The sequence below is a fragment of the Lithobates pipiens genome, unplaced genomic scaffold, assembly GCF_037356315.1.
Source record: "Lithobates pipiens isolate NorthernLeopardFrog02 unplaced genomic scaffold, aLitPip1_a1.2 Scaffold_23, whole genome shotgun sequence".
Taxonomy (NCBI): Eukaryota; Metazoa; Chordata; class Amphibia; order Anura; family Ranidae; genus Lithobates; species Lithobates pipiens.
The window spans coordinates 23,613,583-23,632,908 of record NW_027507785.1 but is presented as its reverse complement, the minus strand read 5'-3'; the positions used below and the strand labels follow the sequence as shown (position 1 = coordinate 23,632,908).

Genomic DNA, 19,326 nt, shown 5'->3' with positions numbered 1-19,326 from the left:
AAGCTACATACCGTGCACTTCCTGCATTGATAGTACCCAGTAAGGTTCGAGAAAAAATGCGGACGATTCGTGGGTGGGTCCAAAACATTAGGGGCCACCCTATCCCTCAGAGAAGTTACGCCTCTATAAACTACTTGGGGTCTGTCAGGCAAAATGGTTCCCAATACCGAGTCGTTCCTAAGTACATGCCAATGTTTTTTAAGTATATGTTTGATCCTAGTGTGTTGGCAGGAATAATTGGTGATGAAGGGGTAACGAAAATTGTTTTGACGGTCTCCTTCTCGTTCCTTTAGTAAATCGGATCTTTCTACTTGACTAATCTCATCTATCAGACGTGTCAAGGGTTCAGGTGGATAACCTTTATCAATGAACCTCTGAGTGAGAACGCGGGCCTGTTGTATAAAAACATCCTGTTCTGTACAGTTACGTCTCAATCTTAAGAGCTGACTTCTAGGTACTGATTTGAGCCAAGATGGATGATGGCAACTAGTAGTAGGTATAAAGGAGTTCCTATCGGTGGTTTTAAAGAAAGTTGATGTAATAAAACGTTCTCCTTTAATAGTGATAGTAAGGTCTAAAAAATTTATTTTAGTAAGACTGGCTTCATAAGTGAGGTGTATACCCCTGGTGTTGGCGTTAAGCTCACTCATAAACAAGGAGAGATCCGATTCACTCCCATCCCATAGGAGGAGGATGTCGTCTATGTACCTGGCCCAAAAGGTCAGCTGTGGCCTGACACGGGCATAGACGACATCCTCCTCCCATTTCCCCATAAACAAATTCGCCAAACTAGGGGCATATTTGGCCCCCATTGCGACCCCTTTAATCTGGCGAAAAAAATCCCCTCCAAACCAAAAAAAGTTATGCGTAGCCGCATAGTCTAAAAGTTTCATAATAAAGATTATTTGTTCTGAGGGGAGGTCAGAAAACCTTTCTAGGGAATCTGAAACGGCCTCTAGGCCCATATTTTGGGGTATGCTTGTATAAAGTGACGCAACATCTGCAGTCACCAGCAGAGTCCCTGGTTTAGGATGGTATCCCTCGAGAAGGTTAATTATATGCCTAGTGTCTTTAATAAATGATGGCATTCGACGCACTAGAGGTTGTAAAAAGAAATCTATATACCTGCCCACCCGGGAAGTGATGGAATCGATCCCACTAATAATGGGTCGTCCCGGGGGGCAGGTTAGACTCTTATGGACCTTAGGTAGGTAGTAGATTACAGGGATTCTAGGAGTTTTTGGGACAAGAAAGGCCTTTTCTTTCTTATTTAAGATTCCCTGATCGAATCCCTCGGCAACAAGGGACTCCAAAGTTCTTTTATATTGTACATTTGGATTAGAGGGTAGGGAGATGTAAGTAGCCCTATCTCCCAAAATCCGATTCATCTCGCCTATATAGTCATCCTTATTAAGATTCCCTAGAAAGGTTTTCTGACCTCCCCTCAGAACAAATAATCTTTATTATGAAACTTTTAGACTATGCGGCTACGCATAACTTTTTTTGGTTTGGAGGGGATTTTTTTCGCCAGATTAAAGGGGTCGCAATGGGGGCCAAATATGCCCCTAGTTTGGCGAATTTGTTTATGGGGAAATGGGAGGAGGATGTCGTCTATGCCCGTGTCAGGCCACAGCTGACCTTTTGGGCCAGGTACATAGACGACATCCTCCTCCTATGGGATGGGAGTGAATCGGATCTCTCCTTGTTTATGAGTGAGCTTAACGCCAACACCAGGGGTATACACCTCACTTATGAAGCCAGTCTTACTAAAATAAATTTTTTAGACCTTACTATCACTATTAAAGGAGAACGTTTTATTACATCAACTTTCTTTAAAACCACCGATAGGAACTCCTTTATACCTACTACTAGTTGCCATCATCCATCTTGGCTCAAATCAGTACCTAGAAGTCAGCTCTTAAGATTGAGACGTAACTGTACAGAACAGGATGTTTTTATACAACAGGCCCGCGTTCTCACTCAGAGGTTCATTGATAAAGGTTATCCACCTGAACCCTTGACACGTCTGATAGATGAGATTAGTCAAGTAGAAAGATCCGATTTACTAAAGGAACGAGAAGGAGACCGTCAAAACAATTTTCGTTACCCCTTCATCACCAATTATTCCTGCCAACACACTAGGATCAAACATATACTTAAAAAACATTGGCATGTACTTAGGAACGACTCGGTATTGGGAACCATTTTGCCTGACAGACCCCAAGTAGTTTATAGAGGCGTAACTTCTCTGAGGGATAGGGTGGCCCCTAATGTTTTGGACCCACCCACGAATCGTCCGCATTTTTTCTCGAACCTTACTGGGTACTATCAATGCAGGAAGTGCACGGTATGTAGCTTAAATGGCTGTCGGTCTAGGAGAAGTACTACCTTTAGATCTACGGTCACATCTAGGTCTTATACCATAGAACCCTTTATTACCTGCTGTTCAGAGGCAGTGGTCTACATGCTGGAGTGCCCTTGTGGCCTCCAGTATGTAGGGCGGACCAAACGTGCTTTACATGTACGTTTGAATGAGCATATTGGGAATATTCGTAGAGGATATACCCAGCATTCGGTCTCCAAACACTACCTGCTGGCACATAATAGAGACCCTACCAACACAATATTTATGGGAATTGACAAGTTCAACCCCCATTGGAGGGGAACCCATTTGGTAAGAAGCATTTCCAAGCTTGAAATGATGTGGATACACAGATTAAAAAGTTATGTTCCTCATGGTCTTAATATTGAAGTAGACGTAAATGCGTTTATTGACAATTCTTGAATAGTATATGATTGGTTGGAATAATTTACATAGCTTAAGCTTCCTGTGGTAGTTGCTGCTTTTTCAACTGTAAACTTGGTGTGAGTTCCATGAGTCCCCAATGAGGTTTTTTTGCCCTTATCATTTTTTGACACGCCATATCAGTGGTTTTACTACTATAAAAAGTTTCCAATTTCCACTGGTATATAATTCTTTCAATTAAGAACGTATTAGTATCTGGACATACGAGACAGTATATATCTTTACTACAGAAGCTGTCTTGTTTATCCGTTTGGATTGTTTTGTTTGTGTTTAATATTGTTTTATTATTTTATTGGATACCTTTTGATAAATATATTTTTCAATTGATATTTGAAAGAAATTTTTTAATTTCTTTTTATGTACTTCTATAACAATTTTGTATTTTTAATTTATGGTTCCTAAAAGAATCGGGAGGGTTATTATTATGGGTTTGCCTCTGCGTAATGGTAGGGCAAAAATCTTTACCCCTTTTTTTTCTTATGTAAAATGGTGGACTGGGGGTTAATATGGGCATTCCAGTCCTCTTTCCCTCACCCAACATGGTGGATTGAGAGGACAGCATGGAGCTCAGACCGAGGCTGTCCGTTTAAGAATTTGTATATAGGCGGTGCGTCAGAACGCCGTCCCGCATCCCGTGAACACGTCCGTTCGTGACGAAACGCGCGTAGGGAGATAGGCGTTCTGACGTCTCCGCGTTCTACGCCCAACCAGGAAGTGCGGGCGGCACACGAGTCCGGCCGGCTCGTTTTTATATGATCGTTTTTTCTTTACGCATGTGAGTGTAAATCTTTTAAACTTTACTTTATTAAACCAAGTGGTTTTACGCTATGCGAGTGTCTTCGATTTTTTATATGATCCACGATACCTTCGTTCCCGGACTGGAGGCTTCGTATTGGAGATAGAGACAGCGTGGTGTCAGCAATCTACGACACCTTCGTTTCTCGATTGGAGGCTTCATATTGGAGATGGAGATGGTGGGATGCCTGTGACGGTTCACCCAGAAACCTCTGTGCTGTTGCCTTACTGATCTCACTAACACTGGGATCTAAAGCTCTGGTAAGCGGCCCCTCTTCTCACTGGTGGAGGATTGTTTTGAAAAATTTTTTTTGTTTTTATATACACGCATTTGTGGATATTTTTGCACCTTTATGTCAAGTTTGAAGAACCAATATTAATCTTGGGACTATATATAAATATATTTTTTTCATCACATATGAACTTTTTATGGTTTTTTGAATATTATTTTAGTTAATACTATTCGTTTAAATCTAGCACACATTATAACCCTTTTTTTGTGTCAATCTACATTAATTATTGTGGGGGTTTTCTTTGTAATATTCACATCAATGTCATTTTAGGTCTAGTATACACTTTATTCACTTTATGACGATACGTTAGTATTCATGTATACTATTCACTAATCACATTTTTCTGTCAATTTAATATTGTTTTTACGTCTATTGGTATAGGTTGATTAGGTTTTTTGGTGTTTGATTATTTTCTAGTTTCATTGTTTTTAGCGCAGCTCATTTTGTTCACCTATTTAGTTTGATATCGGAGTATTACGATTAGGGTTGCTGCTTATAGGTTGCTTTCTTTTGTTGTTTGAGTAGCGCGGTTTACCTTTTGTACCGTGATTTGGAAATATGTATAGTGTGCCGAGAAAGGGAGATTATATTGCGAGGCGAGATCCTCAAAGGTGTACAAGGTTTTACCTTGGTATAGGTCTTTTAGATGCTTTATTCCTCTAGATGTCCATGAGTGCAGGACGATATCCGGTATAAAAAAGTGCAATACTGAAGTTGGGATATGGATTTTGCAGAGTTCATTTTTATTGGTAGATACGAGGGGGAGTTCCATCCACATCTGGATAGAGGCCTGTACTGTGGGGAACAATAATTTAGGTGGAGGGGCTCCAAGTTTGAAAGCAAGTAGGGCTGTTCTAAGCTCACTGTGAAGGGCCAAGGCAGATTCAATAGTCACCCATATTTTATGTTTAGGGGGTGACCACCAATACTTAAGTTGATCCACCACACAGGCTTGGTAGTATGCCATGATATTGGGAACACCCATCCCTCCCTTTACCCTGTGTCTCCGCATGATGTGGAATGAGTATCTCGGGGGTTTGTGATTCCATACATAGTGGATGAGAAGTTTTTGTGTGGATTTAATAAAGGTGCGGGGCACGGGGATAGGCAAAGTACGAAATAAATACAAGAGTTTAGGGAGAAGTAACATTTTAAACGCCGCTATTCTTCCTGCAGTTGAGAGTTCGTGTTGTTTTAATTGGGCCAACTGTTGGGGTAAGGACTCTAAGAAGGTCTTATAATTCTGTAAAGCTGGGAGATATGTGGTGTCAGTTGGATACCAAGGTATGTCAAGGAGTGTGGGGGCCAGTGAAAGGGAAAGTCTTCAGCTAACGACTTCTGCAAAGGGGTAGAAATATTGATACCTAGGATTTGGAGGCATTTAGTTTGTAATAGGACACCGTGCTAAACTCATCTAAGACTTGTCGTGTTGCTTGTAATGACTCCGTGGGATTCGATAAGATAAGCATGACATCATCCACAAAGAGACTGATCTTGTGTTCAGAACCCCCCAGAGAGGTGCCAGTGATGCTGGGATGTGTTCTAATTTTTTCCGCAAGCGGTTCCTTTAGGAGGGTAAGAATTAGTGGCGACAGGGGGCATCCCTGCCTGGTGCCATTGGAGATTTTAATACACTTGGAAGTGATACCTGACGTGAGAACAGTGGCAGAGGGACTGGAGTAAAGGGAAAGAATAGCAGTCTGCATCCAGCCATTGATACTAAATTTGTTTAAGCCCTTGTACACACGGTCGGACATTCCGACAACAAAATTTTGTCCGAAACTGGTGTTGCATACACACGGTCGGACACAGTTGTCGGAAGATCTGATTGTTCGGAACATGATGACGTTATTTAGTTACAATGGGACTATGTTCAGGCTAGTAGCCAATAGCTTTGGTCTAGGAATTTTATCTGAGCATGCGTGGCACTTTGTCTGATCGGAATTCTCTACAAACGATCGAACAAAGTCCGATCGGATCATTGTGTCGGAAAATTTTTATATCCAGCTCTCAAACTTTGTTGGTCGGACATTCTGACGGAAAAAGTCAGATGAAGCCCACACACGGTCGGATTATCTGATAACACGGTCCGATCGGACATTTTCCGTCGGAATGTCCGACCGCGTGTACAAGGGCTAAGACGGCCTTAAAGTATCTCAGTGGACCCTATCAAACGCCTTCTCCGCATCCAAAGAGAGGAGCAGAGAAGGCGCTCAAGAGGATCCCGTCTGAGCAAGTAGGTTGATGAGGCGTCTAGTTCCATCAGGGGCTTGACGATTTGGAACAAAGCCCACCTGGTCAGGGTGGATTAGGAGGGGGAGGATTTTATGTAGTCTAATCGCTAACAATTTGGCATATATATATTAACATAACGTGTTAAGAAGTGAAATTGGCCTATAGTTAGTTGGGCTAGTGGGGTCTTTGTTCTATTTAGGTATGGTTATTATCACAGCACATAGAACTTCAGGTGGAAAGAATCTAGAGGAGGAGGCAAGGTTGAAAACTGATTGTAGGTGCGGGGCGGTTTCCTTGGCAAGATATTTATAATGCTCATTTGAGAACCCGTCATCTCCAGGAGACTTATGGTTTGGGAGTGTTTTAATAACAGTGCATATCTCCTGGGTTGTGATCGGTTGGGAGATAGAGTGTATTTGGTCTTCATTTAAATTTGGAAGTTTCACTGTTTTTAGGAAATCAGCGATAAGCTTCGGGGTAGGTTGGGGGGGGGGTGCTCTGGTCAGTACAAAGGCCATACAGTGATTGGTAATAGTCAGCAAAGGCATTAGCAATGTCCTTTGGATTGAATAGGGTCTTATGGGTTGTAGGGTGATTGAGTGTGGCTACTTTACGTTTAATTTGTAGTTTTTTGACTCTCCTAGCTAGCCAAGCCCTTGGTTTGTTATGTAGGCCATAGTAATTAGCCTTGAGGTATTTTAAGTGGTTTTCAAATTTGTACATTAATAGGGTTCTTAATTTTTGCCTCTCTTGGAGAATAATCTCCGTCAAACTCTGGGAGGGATTAGCTTTGTTATTATTTTCTTTAATGGAAATAGATAGGAGCAAGTCAGTGATCTGCCTCATCCTCTGTTTCTTAACATAAGAAGCAAGTTTAATGAATACTCCTCTCATATAAACCTTGTATGCATTCCACAAAGTATACTTACTAATATCAGGTGTGTCATTGCATTGGAAGAAAGCATGATGTTCCTGTACTATAGATTGGTACATTCTCTTGTTTTCTAAGAGAGAGGTATTCAAACTCCAAAGGGGGGGGGGGGGGGGGGTGGTATCATCGAATTCTATAGTGATTGGGGCGTGGTCTGACCAAGAGATTGTACCAATGTCAGCACGGATTACATTTTGTAAGGATAGTTTATCTGTTAAAAAAAAATCTATATGTGAATAAGAGGCATGGGCTGCCGATAGGTAAGTAAAGTCCTTCTCCGAGCCATTTAAGCATCTCCATATGTCGAATAGTTCATGTTTGTTAAGGAGTGGAGCTATGGTACTTTCAGTTCTTCTCGTGCGGGTAGAGGAGTCCGTGTCCGGATTGAGAATAGCGTTAAAGTCTCCGCCAATAAGTACTGTGCCTTGCTTTTCTTCCAGGACTTGGGTAAGTAGTGGATCGAGGAATTTCCATTGTTTTTTACGTTCGGGGCATAGAGGTTAACAAACGTGAAGATTGTTTGATTTATCTCACAGATAAGGATGAGGAAACGCCCCTGTGGGTCTGCTATCGTACGAATGTGGCGAAAGGCAACAGAGTCTCTGATGGCTATGAGGACTCCACAGGTCTTTTTAGGGCCATTGGCCAAATACACATGGGGAAAGTTTTGAAAGTTCAACTTGGGACATTTATCAATGGCGAAATGTGTTTCTTGAGCAAAGATGATGTCCGCTTTGAGGGAATGAGCTTCTTTCAACAGAGCTGAGCGCTTGAATGGGCTGTTTAGCCCCTTCGAGTTAAGAGATAACATTTTCAAGGGTATGGTTGGTATCGGTTCTCAGTGTGGGAGCCGCCATGGATCTTTAGAACATGCGGGAAGTAGAAGTGGACTGCATACCTGGTATAATGTAGAGTCAGCAATGAAGTATCCATGTAGTAGGAGCCTGATCTGGACAGGTCTATTCTTTCCATTAGACTGAATAAGCGCCTGGTAAATCGGTGCAATAGTATGGTCAGTTGTAGCCATGCATAGAGCCCTTCATCTGGGTCTGTAGTGTCCAGAGTGGTGACTAGGGGAGAGGGGAGAGTCAGTAGAAGGGAAAGATGGAAGAGGAAGGTGAGTAACATAAGTAAGAAATTCCTGCTAGTGCAGGCAAAATAGGCAGCCGAGGCTGCTGTCGGGTTGTGCTGGAGATCAACAGTGGTCGCCCTGTATTATTAAAGAGTGTAGGGCCAAGTAGACGGGTTAGCTCCTGACCTCACGTCAGGTAAAGTGGTGATGGCGAGAGGTAGAATTTTCTCAATGGTTGCGCCACAGCTCTTTAGGTCCAGTCCGCTTGTAGGTGGTCAGGTGACGATTGGGCCGGGTTCTGCGAGTCAGGTGGGAGAGTTGCCACTGTTGGAAGAGCTGGAGACCTTTCTCCACACTGTAGATTGGGTGTAGTTTGCCGTTCCAGGTAACCAGCAATTTAGTAGGGAACTCCCAGCGATACATGATGTTGTTTCACAGAATTTTAGTAAGCGTGAGAAGTTTCTCTTTCTATTCAGTGCAGTCTGTTGGGATATATCTGTGTAGAGGGAAATTCCAAGGAATTCCTTCGGTACTGCTGGGCTCTGCTTGGCCGCTATCATGACCCGCTCCTTTACATGATAGTAATGGGTACGGGCTAGGGTATCCCTGGGTGCAGTATCAGGCAGAAATTTGGGTATACGGTGTGCTCTATCGACACAAAGCTCAATGTCACACAGGGTAGGGATCACAGCTTTCATAAGACGTTGCACAAAGCTAGTGAGCTCGATTGGGGGTAAAGTTTCAGGAATGCCTCTGAATTTAATATTATTTCTTCTGGAGCTGTCTTCCAGGTCCGCTATTTTGTTTTGGAGGCGTTGAAGTTCTGATTCCTGGTCTGCATAGGTGTCCACGAGATCATTATGTGCTGTGTAGAGCTCCGCCATTTTAGTTTCCAGATGCTGAATTTGCCCTGTGTGTGTCTGCACTACATCGCTCAAAGGGCCCAGCATGTCAGTAAAGTCACTCTGGAGAGTTCTCCTAAGCAACAGGAGCATGTTTTTCATTGTGCTCTCTGATAGTGGTTGCTCTGTGGCTGGGAATGCCTCTATCAGGGTTCCCTGTGTAGAAGCTAGTGTTGCAGCCTGCTGGGCAGCCTGGGAGAGGTGTCCCCGTCATCCCTGCGCACTCTGGATTTGGCTGGACTGCGTGTGGTGAGGGTAGAAGGTGGGAGTAATCCCCGTCTTCGTCCGACCGTGCTGTGCTTTGTCAACCTTCGGTCACGTACATTGACTGTGAACGGGCCGTACCTCCGGAGCTCGCGCCGGCGCCATTTTGCCTACCTTGCAGAGGGGCCGCTGAGTAAAAGTCCGTGAGCTGCTGCGGGTGTTCATTAGTCTTCCTCCGCTTAGACATGTTGTCTCTAGTGTTCCGCCGTGCTGGGCAGTGTGTGCAAGCTGATTATTTCCTCTGTCAGCCGTCGCTGTGAGCCGCTGTATCTGTGAGGTATCAGGAGCTCCTATTCAAGCGGCCATCTCCGTCGCCAGCCGGACACACACCTATCAGACCTGATTTAACTTAGGAGCTCAAGGGGGTTAAGGATAGACTCTGCATGGGATGGTGCCAGGAGTGCTCTTAGAGCCTTTGCAGGCAAAGTGCCCCAGGTAACTGATTAAAAACAGCTAAGAGGTCCTGACACAGAAGTCCCTGTGGACATGAGGGAGGATTTAGCCTCACCTGATGGAGCTAAGGAAGACTCCGACAATGACAACATGACAATGGGGAACATCCTCAGAACTGTGAGGGAAATATAGGCAGAGGTCACCCCATATCAGCAGGACTGCCCAGTCTGTGTGCAGACATGACCTTGTAAAAGCAGCAGTGAAGCAGTGACATCATCACTGTGTTGTGCATAGCCTGTGAAGAGAAAGGAGTTGTGGGAGGGGCCCAGCAGGCTCCACCCACTACAGGCTGCCTGCAGTGGGTACAGAAGGAAGCACAAAGATGGCAAACAACAAGTTCAGTCGCTCTACAGCAGCAGTGACTGGCCTTTCACACTAGATGTGGAGGAAATCCACAAAGCACACTTATGCCCCGTACACACGATCGGAAATTCGGGCAGCAAATGACCAATGAGAGATTTTGGTCAGAAAATACGACCGTGTGTATACTCCATCGGACTTTTGCTGGCCGAATTCCCACCAGCAAAAGATTGAGAGCAGGTTCTCAATTTTTCGGTCGGAAAAATTTCCAATTGGAAATTTCGATTGTCTGTACAAATTCCGATGTGCAAAATTTCTACCCATGCCCGGAAACAATTTGACGCATGCTCGGAAGCAATGAACTTAATTTTATCGGCTTGTCATAGTGTGGTACGTCACAGCGTTCTTGACGGTCAAAAGTTCAGCAAACTTTTGTGTGACCGTGTGTATGCAAGCCAAGCTTGAGAGGAATTCCGTCAGAAAAACCATCCAAGTTTTTTCTGATGGAAAATTCGCTTGTGTGTACAGGGAATAAGATTCAAGTGAAAATACACAAGACTCTTGTATTCAGGCAATATTTCCTTATCCCAAAGTTCAGCTTTGAAAAAGTTCAGTAAGTACACTGGTATGGGCTAGGCTAATATCTACAGAGCAAAGGTAGGTAAGACCAGCAATGATGCAACGAGCTGACCAGGGCAGAGTCATTTCTGTCCCTTTAAAGTGGTTGTAAAGCTTATTTTTTTTTTTATTTTTTTTTAAATATGAAAGAAATTTATACTTACCTGAACCTCCTCTTCTCAGGGCCTCTGCCAGCGCTTCTGTACCCCGATTGAAATCCCCTTTCTATGGGGACACTCGTGCAGTGAGCCTCGCTCTCTGCATCTATTGACACAGAGAGCGGGAAACCCCCCCCCCCCCCCCCCCCCCGCGCTACCTTGTCTGCTGGCTTTGATTGGAAACAGCAGGGAGCTAATGGCTCTCGATGGCAAAGCCAGTGAGACCGGGAAGTGAGGGAAGAGAAGAGCTGCAGATAGGCATGGTGCTGAATTAAATGAAAGATATTGATGCCTAAACATTTTTGACCTTAAAGGGGTTGTAGACCCTCAAGGTTTTTCACCTTAATGCATTCTATACATTAAGGTGAAAAACCTCCTGTCATGCAGCAGCCCCCAAGCCCTGTAATTCCCGAGATGGGGAAGAGCACACCAGCTCCCTCTGGTGTCTCGTGTCCTGATTGGATAATTGATAGCAGCGCAGCCATTGGCTCCTGCTGCTGTCAATCAAATCCAATGACGCAGGCGCTGGGGGCGAGGCCGAGTCCTGCTGTCTGTGTCAATAGACGCAGCAGCAGAACTTGGGAGCACGCCCGCACGAGTGACCCGAGGGAGAGCGGCTCTCCAATGAGGCACTCGAGAAGAGGAGGAGTCACCAGCACCGCTGAGGGACCCCAGAAGGGGAGGATCAGGGCCACTCTGTAAAACCAACTTAAAAAAACAAAACAAAAAAAACAAATGTTTAGTAACCCTTTAAATAATTACTAAACCCAAAACCTGCAATCACTATATATGGTCTCCCACAGAACATGAAAACGCAATTATTTTAGTAAATATAAACGGCTGAATACATTTTCCCATCAACAGTATATAAGTCTTGTGACTTCTATCAGTGTCTGATTAAAGCTTGTAGGAGGAGTTTTCATTCTCCTCTGATTGTCCTATGAAGCTGCAGGATCCCTGCTCCTCTGTCTGGGCATTGCTGATTGGCCCTGTGTTGATCATATGCACCCTCCCAAGAAAAAAACAAAAAACAAACTCTCTAGCAATACACACCAAACGGAGCATGCCCCCAAGGCTGTTTTATTGGGAGATGGATTTGGGACAGTGGAAGGGGAGGATCAGAGAAGACAGGATCAAACAGCCTTTTTACAAGGCAGAGGATTAACCCCTTAGGTTCCACAGTGAGTAAAGCAAGCATGCTTTACTGCATATAGACTGATTTTACTGTTGTTGGTTTAGTGACACTTTAATGCAAGGAATGCATTAAGGTAAAAATGCTTAGGCTTTAGAACCACTTTAGCTGGAGTTTATTATAAATCATGGGTGGAAGCAATCCCAATCAGGGCTGACATGGAGCAAAATCTGAAATAAAATTGTGACTGCAACAGTCAGACAGACGTTTGCCCATATACAGTACAATCATGTTCTCACCTGCACAGATAGGACAACAGCTTGTGTCAGTCCCGGGAGGGAGCTGTGTTGGATACTGACTGTCACGTTCTTTTCTCTGTGGATTACCAGATTGTCTCCTCCCTCTGCCAATGACACAAACACATTAAACATCAAAAAGAGGATATGACTGTTCAGCCACTAACACGAGGCTCAAGCAGTGGCTTACATAGACCACATGACACCTGGGCCTGATTTGTATTTATTTATTTTTTTAACAACCTCCTCAAACATAAGATGTAACAGGTTCAGACTGTGAAACATACATACTGCAGGGCTTGACAAACTCCAGGCGTCAGGTCACCGTGGCAACTACAAAAAGCGCCCTGGCACCTGCGCTACACTGCAGAAGGGGTCTTGCCTCTGGATTTGGTCTCCCCATGTGGCCACCCTCCCCCACCCCGGTGGGAGCATGGTCTAAGAGGTCAGGCTGGCCAGTGATTGAGGCCACGGCTTTGTGGCCTGCTGGAGTGGTACACATCGCTCGCTATCTTGACTGTTGGCATTGCCCTTTTAAGGCTTACCTTTATCGGGGAACCAGCACCCTCCTCTGGTGGGGGCAGGGCTGCTACTGATGGCACAGAGGGCTTCCCTTGCCTACCCTCACACCTCCGACATCTCCTTCCCAGTTTGGCAGCCGGGTTGCCATTGAAGGCGTTGCAGGCTTGATCCGGCGCCCATTTCTTACCACCAGTGAGTGGACGGGGAGTGTGGGGCAGCTGGCTGTAATGGTTTCCGTTCCTTTTACCCTCCTCCACAAAGAGAGAGAAAGTTTTGTCTTCAGTTTTGCATTCTCTTCTGTTTCTCCCTGTGCTGCCACCCAGCCTGGGGTAGCATGAGAATGCCCAGGCCACTTGATCTCCCATCACCCCCACCTTCCTGCACTGTCCTTCCCTAGTGAGTCACTGCCCATCACGTGCATATAGTGGCCAGGTGACGGACAGACTGTGATGCTGCCTTTCTCCGTCAGGCCTGTGTCCTACTGCCTACTGGGGATGGTCCACATGCCTCCTGCTGTGATGCGTAAAGTGCCCCCTCATCTGCGGGGGCCGGGACCAGTAATGCGGGCGCCGCAGGGTAGAGGGGAGAGAGGAGAATGACCACACATCTGCTCTCCTCCCCATCTTGTTCCTGACCCAGAAGCAATGTGTACAATGTCACTTCCTGATCTCTGTTGACAGTTTCCCCCAGGAAAGAATGTAATGCAGTGTAGCACAGGGGAGACATGCACATAAACGCACGTACAAACGTAAATGCAGGCGTTGGGCCACCTATGCATGAAAAAGATTTGTTAAGCCCTGACATACTAGTGTTACTCACCATCATGCTATGCCAAGATATGTCAAGCTCCTCTCCAGGTAGTACCTTTTAGTCCTACAATAATGTACCAGGCTGCTGACGGCGACCATGATGAGCACTGGCAGGCAGAAGGCATTTGGAAAGTTGCACACGCTCTGGTTAGTGCTTGGGGCTAAATACTTATCTCCTCTGCATCACTGTCCCCCGCAGTACATCTTCTCCAACACAAGGTGTCATCCAGGAGCAGTGACAGCTCAGCTTCGGAAGGCTTAATTTTGTCATAATAGGGTTGATTTACTAAAGACAAATGTACCGTGCACTGCAAGTGCACTTGCTCCAGAGCTTAGTAAATGGGGTAAAGTTTTAGTTTGCAAAGAATACCCAGTCATATGCAAAGGAAAAAAAAAATTTGCTTGCATGTTTGGAAGATGGAGCAGAGCTTCCCCCCAGCTATAGAGCAACTGCACTTGCAGTGCACAGGATAATTGCCTTTAGTAAATCAACCGCAGTGTGGTATTATGTGGTGCATACTAGCACATTATGGCAAAAGCTTCCTGGCGCTCATCAAAAAAAAAAAAGTGAAGTGAAGTGAGTCATGCACCCTCTGTCTAAAAGGGTGTTACCATGGCACCCTGCACTTATCGTGCAAGGGGATGCGGAGGGTGGTTTTAATATCAAGTGCAGAACAAGCAGGGGAAGTACTGCGAGTGGGGGGCATTAGAGTGTAAGCTTGTCTGGTACAGAGACTGATGTGACTTGCTCAGTGTTCTCTGTACAGCGCTATGGCATATGTGAGAGCTATATAAATGTATAATAATAATAATGTGTGACTGTGGGGGACATTAGAGTGTAAGCTCTGCTGGTGCACGGACTGATGTGACTTCTGGTGAAGAGACTGATGCGACTGGCCCAGTGCTCCCTGTACAGCACTGTGGTATATGTCAAAGACTCAGAGCTATATAAATGTATAATAATAATGTGTGACTGCGGGGGGGACATTAGAGTGTAAGCTCCTCTGGTACAGAGATTGATGTGACTGGCTTAGTGTTCTCTGTACAACACCGTGGTATATGTGAGAGATATATAAAATGAATAATAATAATAATAATAATAATAGAGTGTGACTGTGGGGGGATATTAGAGTGTAAGCTCCTCTGGTACAGAGACTGATGTGACTGGCTCAGTGTTCTTTATACAGCACTACGGTATATGTGATAGCTACATAAATGATGAGTGTGTGAGGGTCTGAGGTTGTAACTAGTACAGAGTTGGGCTTTAAAGCGGGAGTAAACCTGCTGAAGTTTTTTTTTTGACCTGCAAAGGAAAAGGCATAATGAGCTAGTATGCACTGCATACTAGCTCATTATGAAATACTTGCCTGAGAACGAGGCCCCGACATCTGGCCCGATCCAAGCTGAGGGAGCTGACATGTTCCCTCGGCATGTCTTCCAGGTATCGCGGCTCCGGCGCTGTGAGTGGCCGGAGCCTTGATATCGGCAGGGTCCTGCGTCTGCCCGACTTTCAGCCGAGAATCCCCTGTGCGCATGCGCCACTGCTGTCAGCGGCACACTGCGAGGGGAATATCTCCTAAACCGTACAGGTTTAGGAGATATTTTTTTTACCTACAGGTAAGCCTCATTATAGGCTTACCTGTAGGTTAAACTTACTAAAATGACTATACAACCGCTTTAAGCAAAATAATTGCAAAGCCAAGGACACACGTAACATTAAGCATATATACACCTACAAGCATCCTGGTAAAGACACACATGCCATAAGTGAAACTAACTTCTTACTATTTAGAACCAGCAGGACAGGAGGAACAGGTAATCAGGAAGATCCAGCAGAACAGGGTCTGGCAGGAATGCATAACAGCATGTAGTATACAGGAGCTGAGCCAAAACAGATACACTATAAATACAGGAACCAAGCAATGCAGCCTGCAGCAAGGAATGGGTACTTAGTCTACCCATAGACAGCATCAGGTGGCAAAACTCTGCCAGGAAACACCCGCGGGCAGGCACTGGAATTGCACAACTCCAATCCAGTAGCCACAATGCTCTCCCAGGCCCTGACAAACAGTAGTGCATTACCTCCCGTGAGTCCGTACTGTTCTCTGCCTGCCTCTGTTGGGTGAATTTCCACAATACTTTAGTTTGTTGGGTGTCACAGACGTCTCAGGACAAGAACCTGCAAGCACACATAGAAGATGGGGGTATTTAAATGGTTAGTACACACAAAACATGATATTTCACTGAATGCTATTAATGGTCATTATGATGGATTCCCACCATCCCTTCGCTGATATCCCAGCCCAGCACACCTGCTATTATTAATATAAGGGTTTCCCACCATCCCCGCTCTGATTTACTGGGTCTTAACAGCTTCTCTGCCCATTATAAGGCTCCCACATCATGAGCTGTGTTCCTGGCTCTATGCACCCGCTATGTGCCTACTATTAGGGGTTTCCACCATCTCTGTGTTTGAGTTATGCACTCTGCATACTTGTTGTGCTCATTAAAAAGTGGTCCCCACCATCCCTGTGCTGAGTTCCCGGGTCTGTACACCTGCAGTGCCAATTATGAGGGGTCCCCACCATCCCTGTGCTGAGTTCCTCGGTCTGTACACCCGCTGTGCCCATTATGAGGGGTCCCCACCATCCCTGTGCCCAGTTCCTGGGTCTGTACACCTGGGGTTCCCACCATCCCTGTGCTGAGTTCCTGGGTCTGTACCCCCTCCTGTGCTCTTTATCAAAGGTTCCCACCATCCCTGTGTTTGAGTTATCCGCTATGCATACCTGTTGATTGTTTTTACACCATGGAGCACATACAGAGGAAGGTGTAAATACTCCATAGTGAGTGGGAACTGAGCCAGAAACAACAACACACGGATGTTACTCATGCAACCGCCCTGAAATATAAAAAAGCCAGCAGGGGACCCCTCCTGTAAATTAAACCACATGAGCAGACTGGCCGGGACTTCCACACTCACCAGAGGACACCGGGCTCTCTCCATGCTGGCTGTCGCCCTCTCCAGGCTGTAGGGGGGTGGGAGGGCTCGATGGCGATGTGACGGGATGGTTGCGTTTATGTGACTGAGTTGCAGATAGCACCATGCGGACTGTGCGGCTAAGGCATGGGGTGCGGGGAGAAGGTGGGGACATGACTTGCTGCAGCCTCTCCTTTATCCTTTCCTCTGTAGGATCCCTACAGACAGAGGGGAAAATGGTTAAATTCAGACAAACCCCTTCAGAGGTGTAAACATAAGATCCCATCCTATCAGAAGTCTAGGAACTGATGACATCACTGGAAGATGAATCTAACCGTGCAGGACCTCTGCTAAGCATTATTTGTATATGCAATGGCTACAACTCATTGACTGCTTCAACATTTTAGATAAACGACAACACACTCTGAAAAAGTACTTTACCCACTTTATGACCACCCAACATGTGTGGTGGCAAATGGGTGGGCTTTAAGGCTCACACACCACAAATACTTATTGCTGAGCGCCTGATGTTTATGTGCTGATAGTGCATTTACAGTGCAAAAGCAGCACAAAGGTCAAACAGTCTCAGTCCAGGCTAAAGGATGGCAGGACCGGTATCAGATCATGTGACCACAGGGGCAATAGTCAGATGGTCGCCAATCCTTTCCATGTTCCAGTCAGTCCGACCTCAACGCTGCCAGAGCCGTTTTTGCACACATGCTTAAAGCGGGGGTCCACCTTAAAGTGGACCTTCCACTCATTGGAACCCTCCCCCCCTCCGGCGCCACAATTGCCACCTTTCAGGGGGGAGGGGGGTACAGGTACCTGTACAGTACAGGTATCTGCACCCACTTTCGCCGTAGATTCTGCAGAAGGTACGCCCATTTCCGAAGGTCCCCCGCTGCCTGCTGGGAAACACACGGATCCCAGAGACAGCGGGGACCATCCTTATTGTGCAGCGCGACTCGCGCATGCGCAGTAGGGAACCGGAAAATGAAGCCGAAAGGCTCCACTTCCTGATTTCCAATACCCAAGATGGCGGCGGCAGCACCAGAGAGACGATCGAGAGATCGGCTTCGGGTGCCGACATCGCGGGCGCGCTGGGCGGGTAAGTGTCATTATTTTAAAAGTCAGCAGCTGCAGTATTTGTAGCTGCTGGCTTTAAAAAAAAAAAAAAAACTGGCGGACTCCCGCTTTAACTTCTTCAAGACCGGGCACTGTCACCCCCTTTCCTGCCCAGGCCAATTTTCAGCTTTCAGAGCTGTCACACTTTGAATGATAATTACACGGTCATGAAACACTGTACCCATATGAAGTTTTTATAAAAAAATTTTTCACACAAATAAAGTTTTCCATTGAAAGTAATTTAAAGCAGAGTTCCACCCAAAAAAATGTAACTTCCGCTGATCAGATTCCTCCCCCCCTCCAGTGTCACATTTGGCACCTTTCAGGGGGGAGGGAGCAGATACCTGTATAATCCAGGTATTTGCTCCCGCTTCCGGGCATAGATCACTGAAGGCTCCGTGGTGATCTAGGCCATGTCCGGCTCCTCCTCCGTCCCCACCGCTGTCTTCTGGGAGACACACATGTCCCAGAAGGCAGCAGGGACCAACTAGTAAGGATGCGCAGCGTGACTTGATTCCCTTACCAAAGATGGCGGCGCCTCCACCCAAGAGCCCAGGGACATATTGGCTTCGGGTGAGGACATTGCGGGTGCCCTGGACAGGTAAGTGTCCATATTTTAAAAGTCAGCAGCTGCAATATTTGTAGCTGCTGATTTAAAAAAAAAAAATTATTGGTGGAACCCCGCTTTAATCATCAGTGTTTTTTTTTTTTTTAATCTTTTGCAAAACAAATGAAAAAAGACTGAAAATTTTTTTTTTTTAAAAAAGCACTTTTCTTCATTTCTGTTACAAAATTTTGCAAATAAATAATCTTTCTTTGTGAATTTAGGCCAAAATATATTTTGCTACATTTCTTTGGTGAAAATAACCAAAAGCAGTGTTTATTATTTAGTCCATAGGAAAGTTATAGAGTCTACAAACTATGGGATATACAGTATATATCCAACTTTGCTGCATTGAGGGGCCAATGGATGGGGCCATGTATTGTAAAATCGTAGATGAAAACCTTCTTCCCTAAGCCAGAACAATGAAGATGAGTTGTGGATGAGTCTTCCAGCATGACAATGACCTAAAACATACTGCCAAGGTAACAAAGGAGTGGCTCAAGAAGAAGCCCTGGTCTCTAGACCTTAATTCTATAGAAAATTTATGGAGGAAACTAAAATGTTGAGTTGCCAAGCGAATCCTAGAAACCTTAATGATTTAGAGATCTATAAAGAAGAGTGGACCAAAATCCCTCCTGAGATGTGTGCAAACCTGGTCACCAACTACAAGAAACGTCTTACCTCTGTGCTTGCCAACAAGGGTTTCTCCACCATGTACTAAGTCATGTTTTGCTTGGGGATCAAATACTTATTTTACTCACCGGACTGCAACTTAATTTATAACACCGATATGGCTCATCACAGAGACAGGGATCTGTCAATCTAAATGTAAACAGAGAGATCCCCGTTCTGTCAGGGAAGTAGAGAGAGATCTGCTGTTCCAAGTAATCAGGAACAGAGATCTCTCTTTCCTGTCAGTCCCCTCCCCCCACAGTTAGAAACACCTCCCTAGGACACAATAAACACTTTCCCCTTGATCATCCCCTAGTGTTAACCCCTTCCCTGACAGTGACATTTACACAGTCAATCAGTGG

At 45.3% G+C, this 19,326-nt stretch overlaps 1 protein-coding gene across 1 annotated transcript in view; it reads right to left on the bottom strand.

The window, feature by feature from the left end:
- Positions 1–19,326, bottom strand: part of LOC143927335 (short transient receptor potential channel 2-like) — a 66,986-nt gene that overhangs the window by 6,557 nt on the left and 41,103 nt on the right. Inside the window, exons 7-9 of the mRNA XM_077451341.1 lie at positions 16,567–16,781; positions 15,669–15,765; positions 12,259–12,362 (exon numbers count right to left, since the gene is read on the bottom strand). Coding sequence (XP_077307467.1) covers positions 12,259–12,362; positions 15,669–15,765; positions 16,567–16,781 — 416 coding nt within the window. The remainder of the gene's footprint in view (positions 1–12,258; positions 12,363–15,668; positions 15,766–16,566; positions 16,782–19,326) is intronic.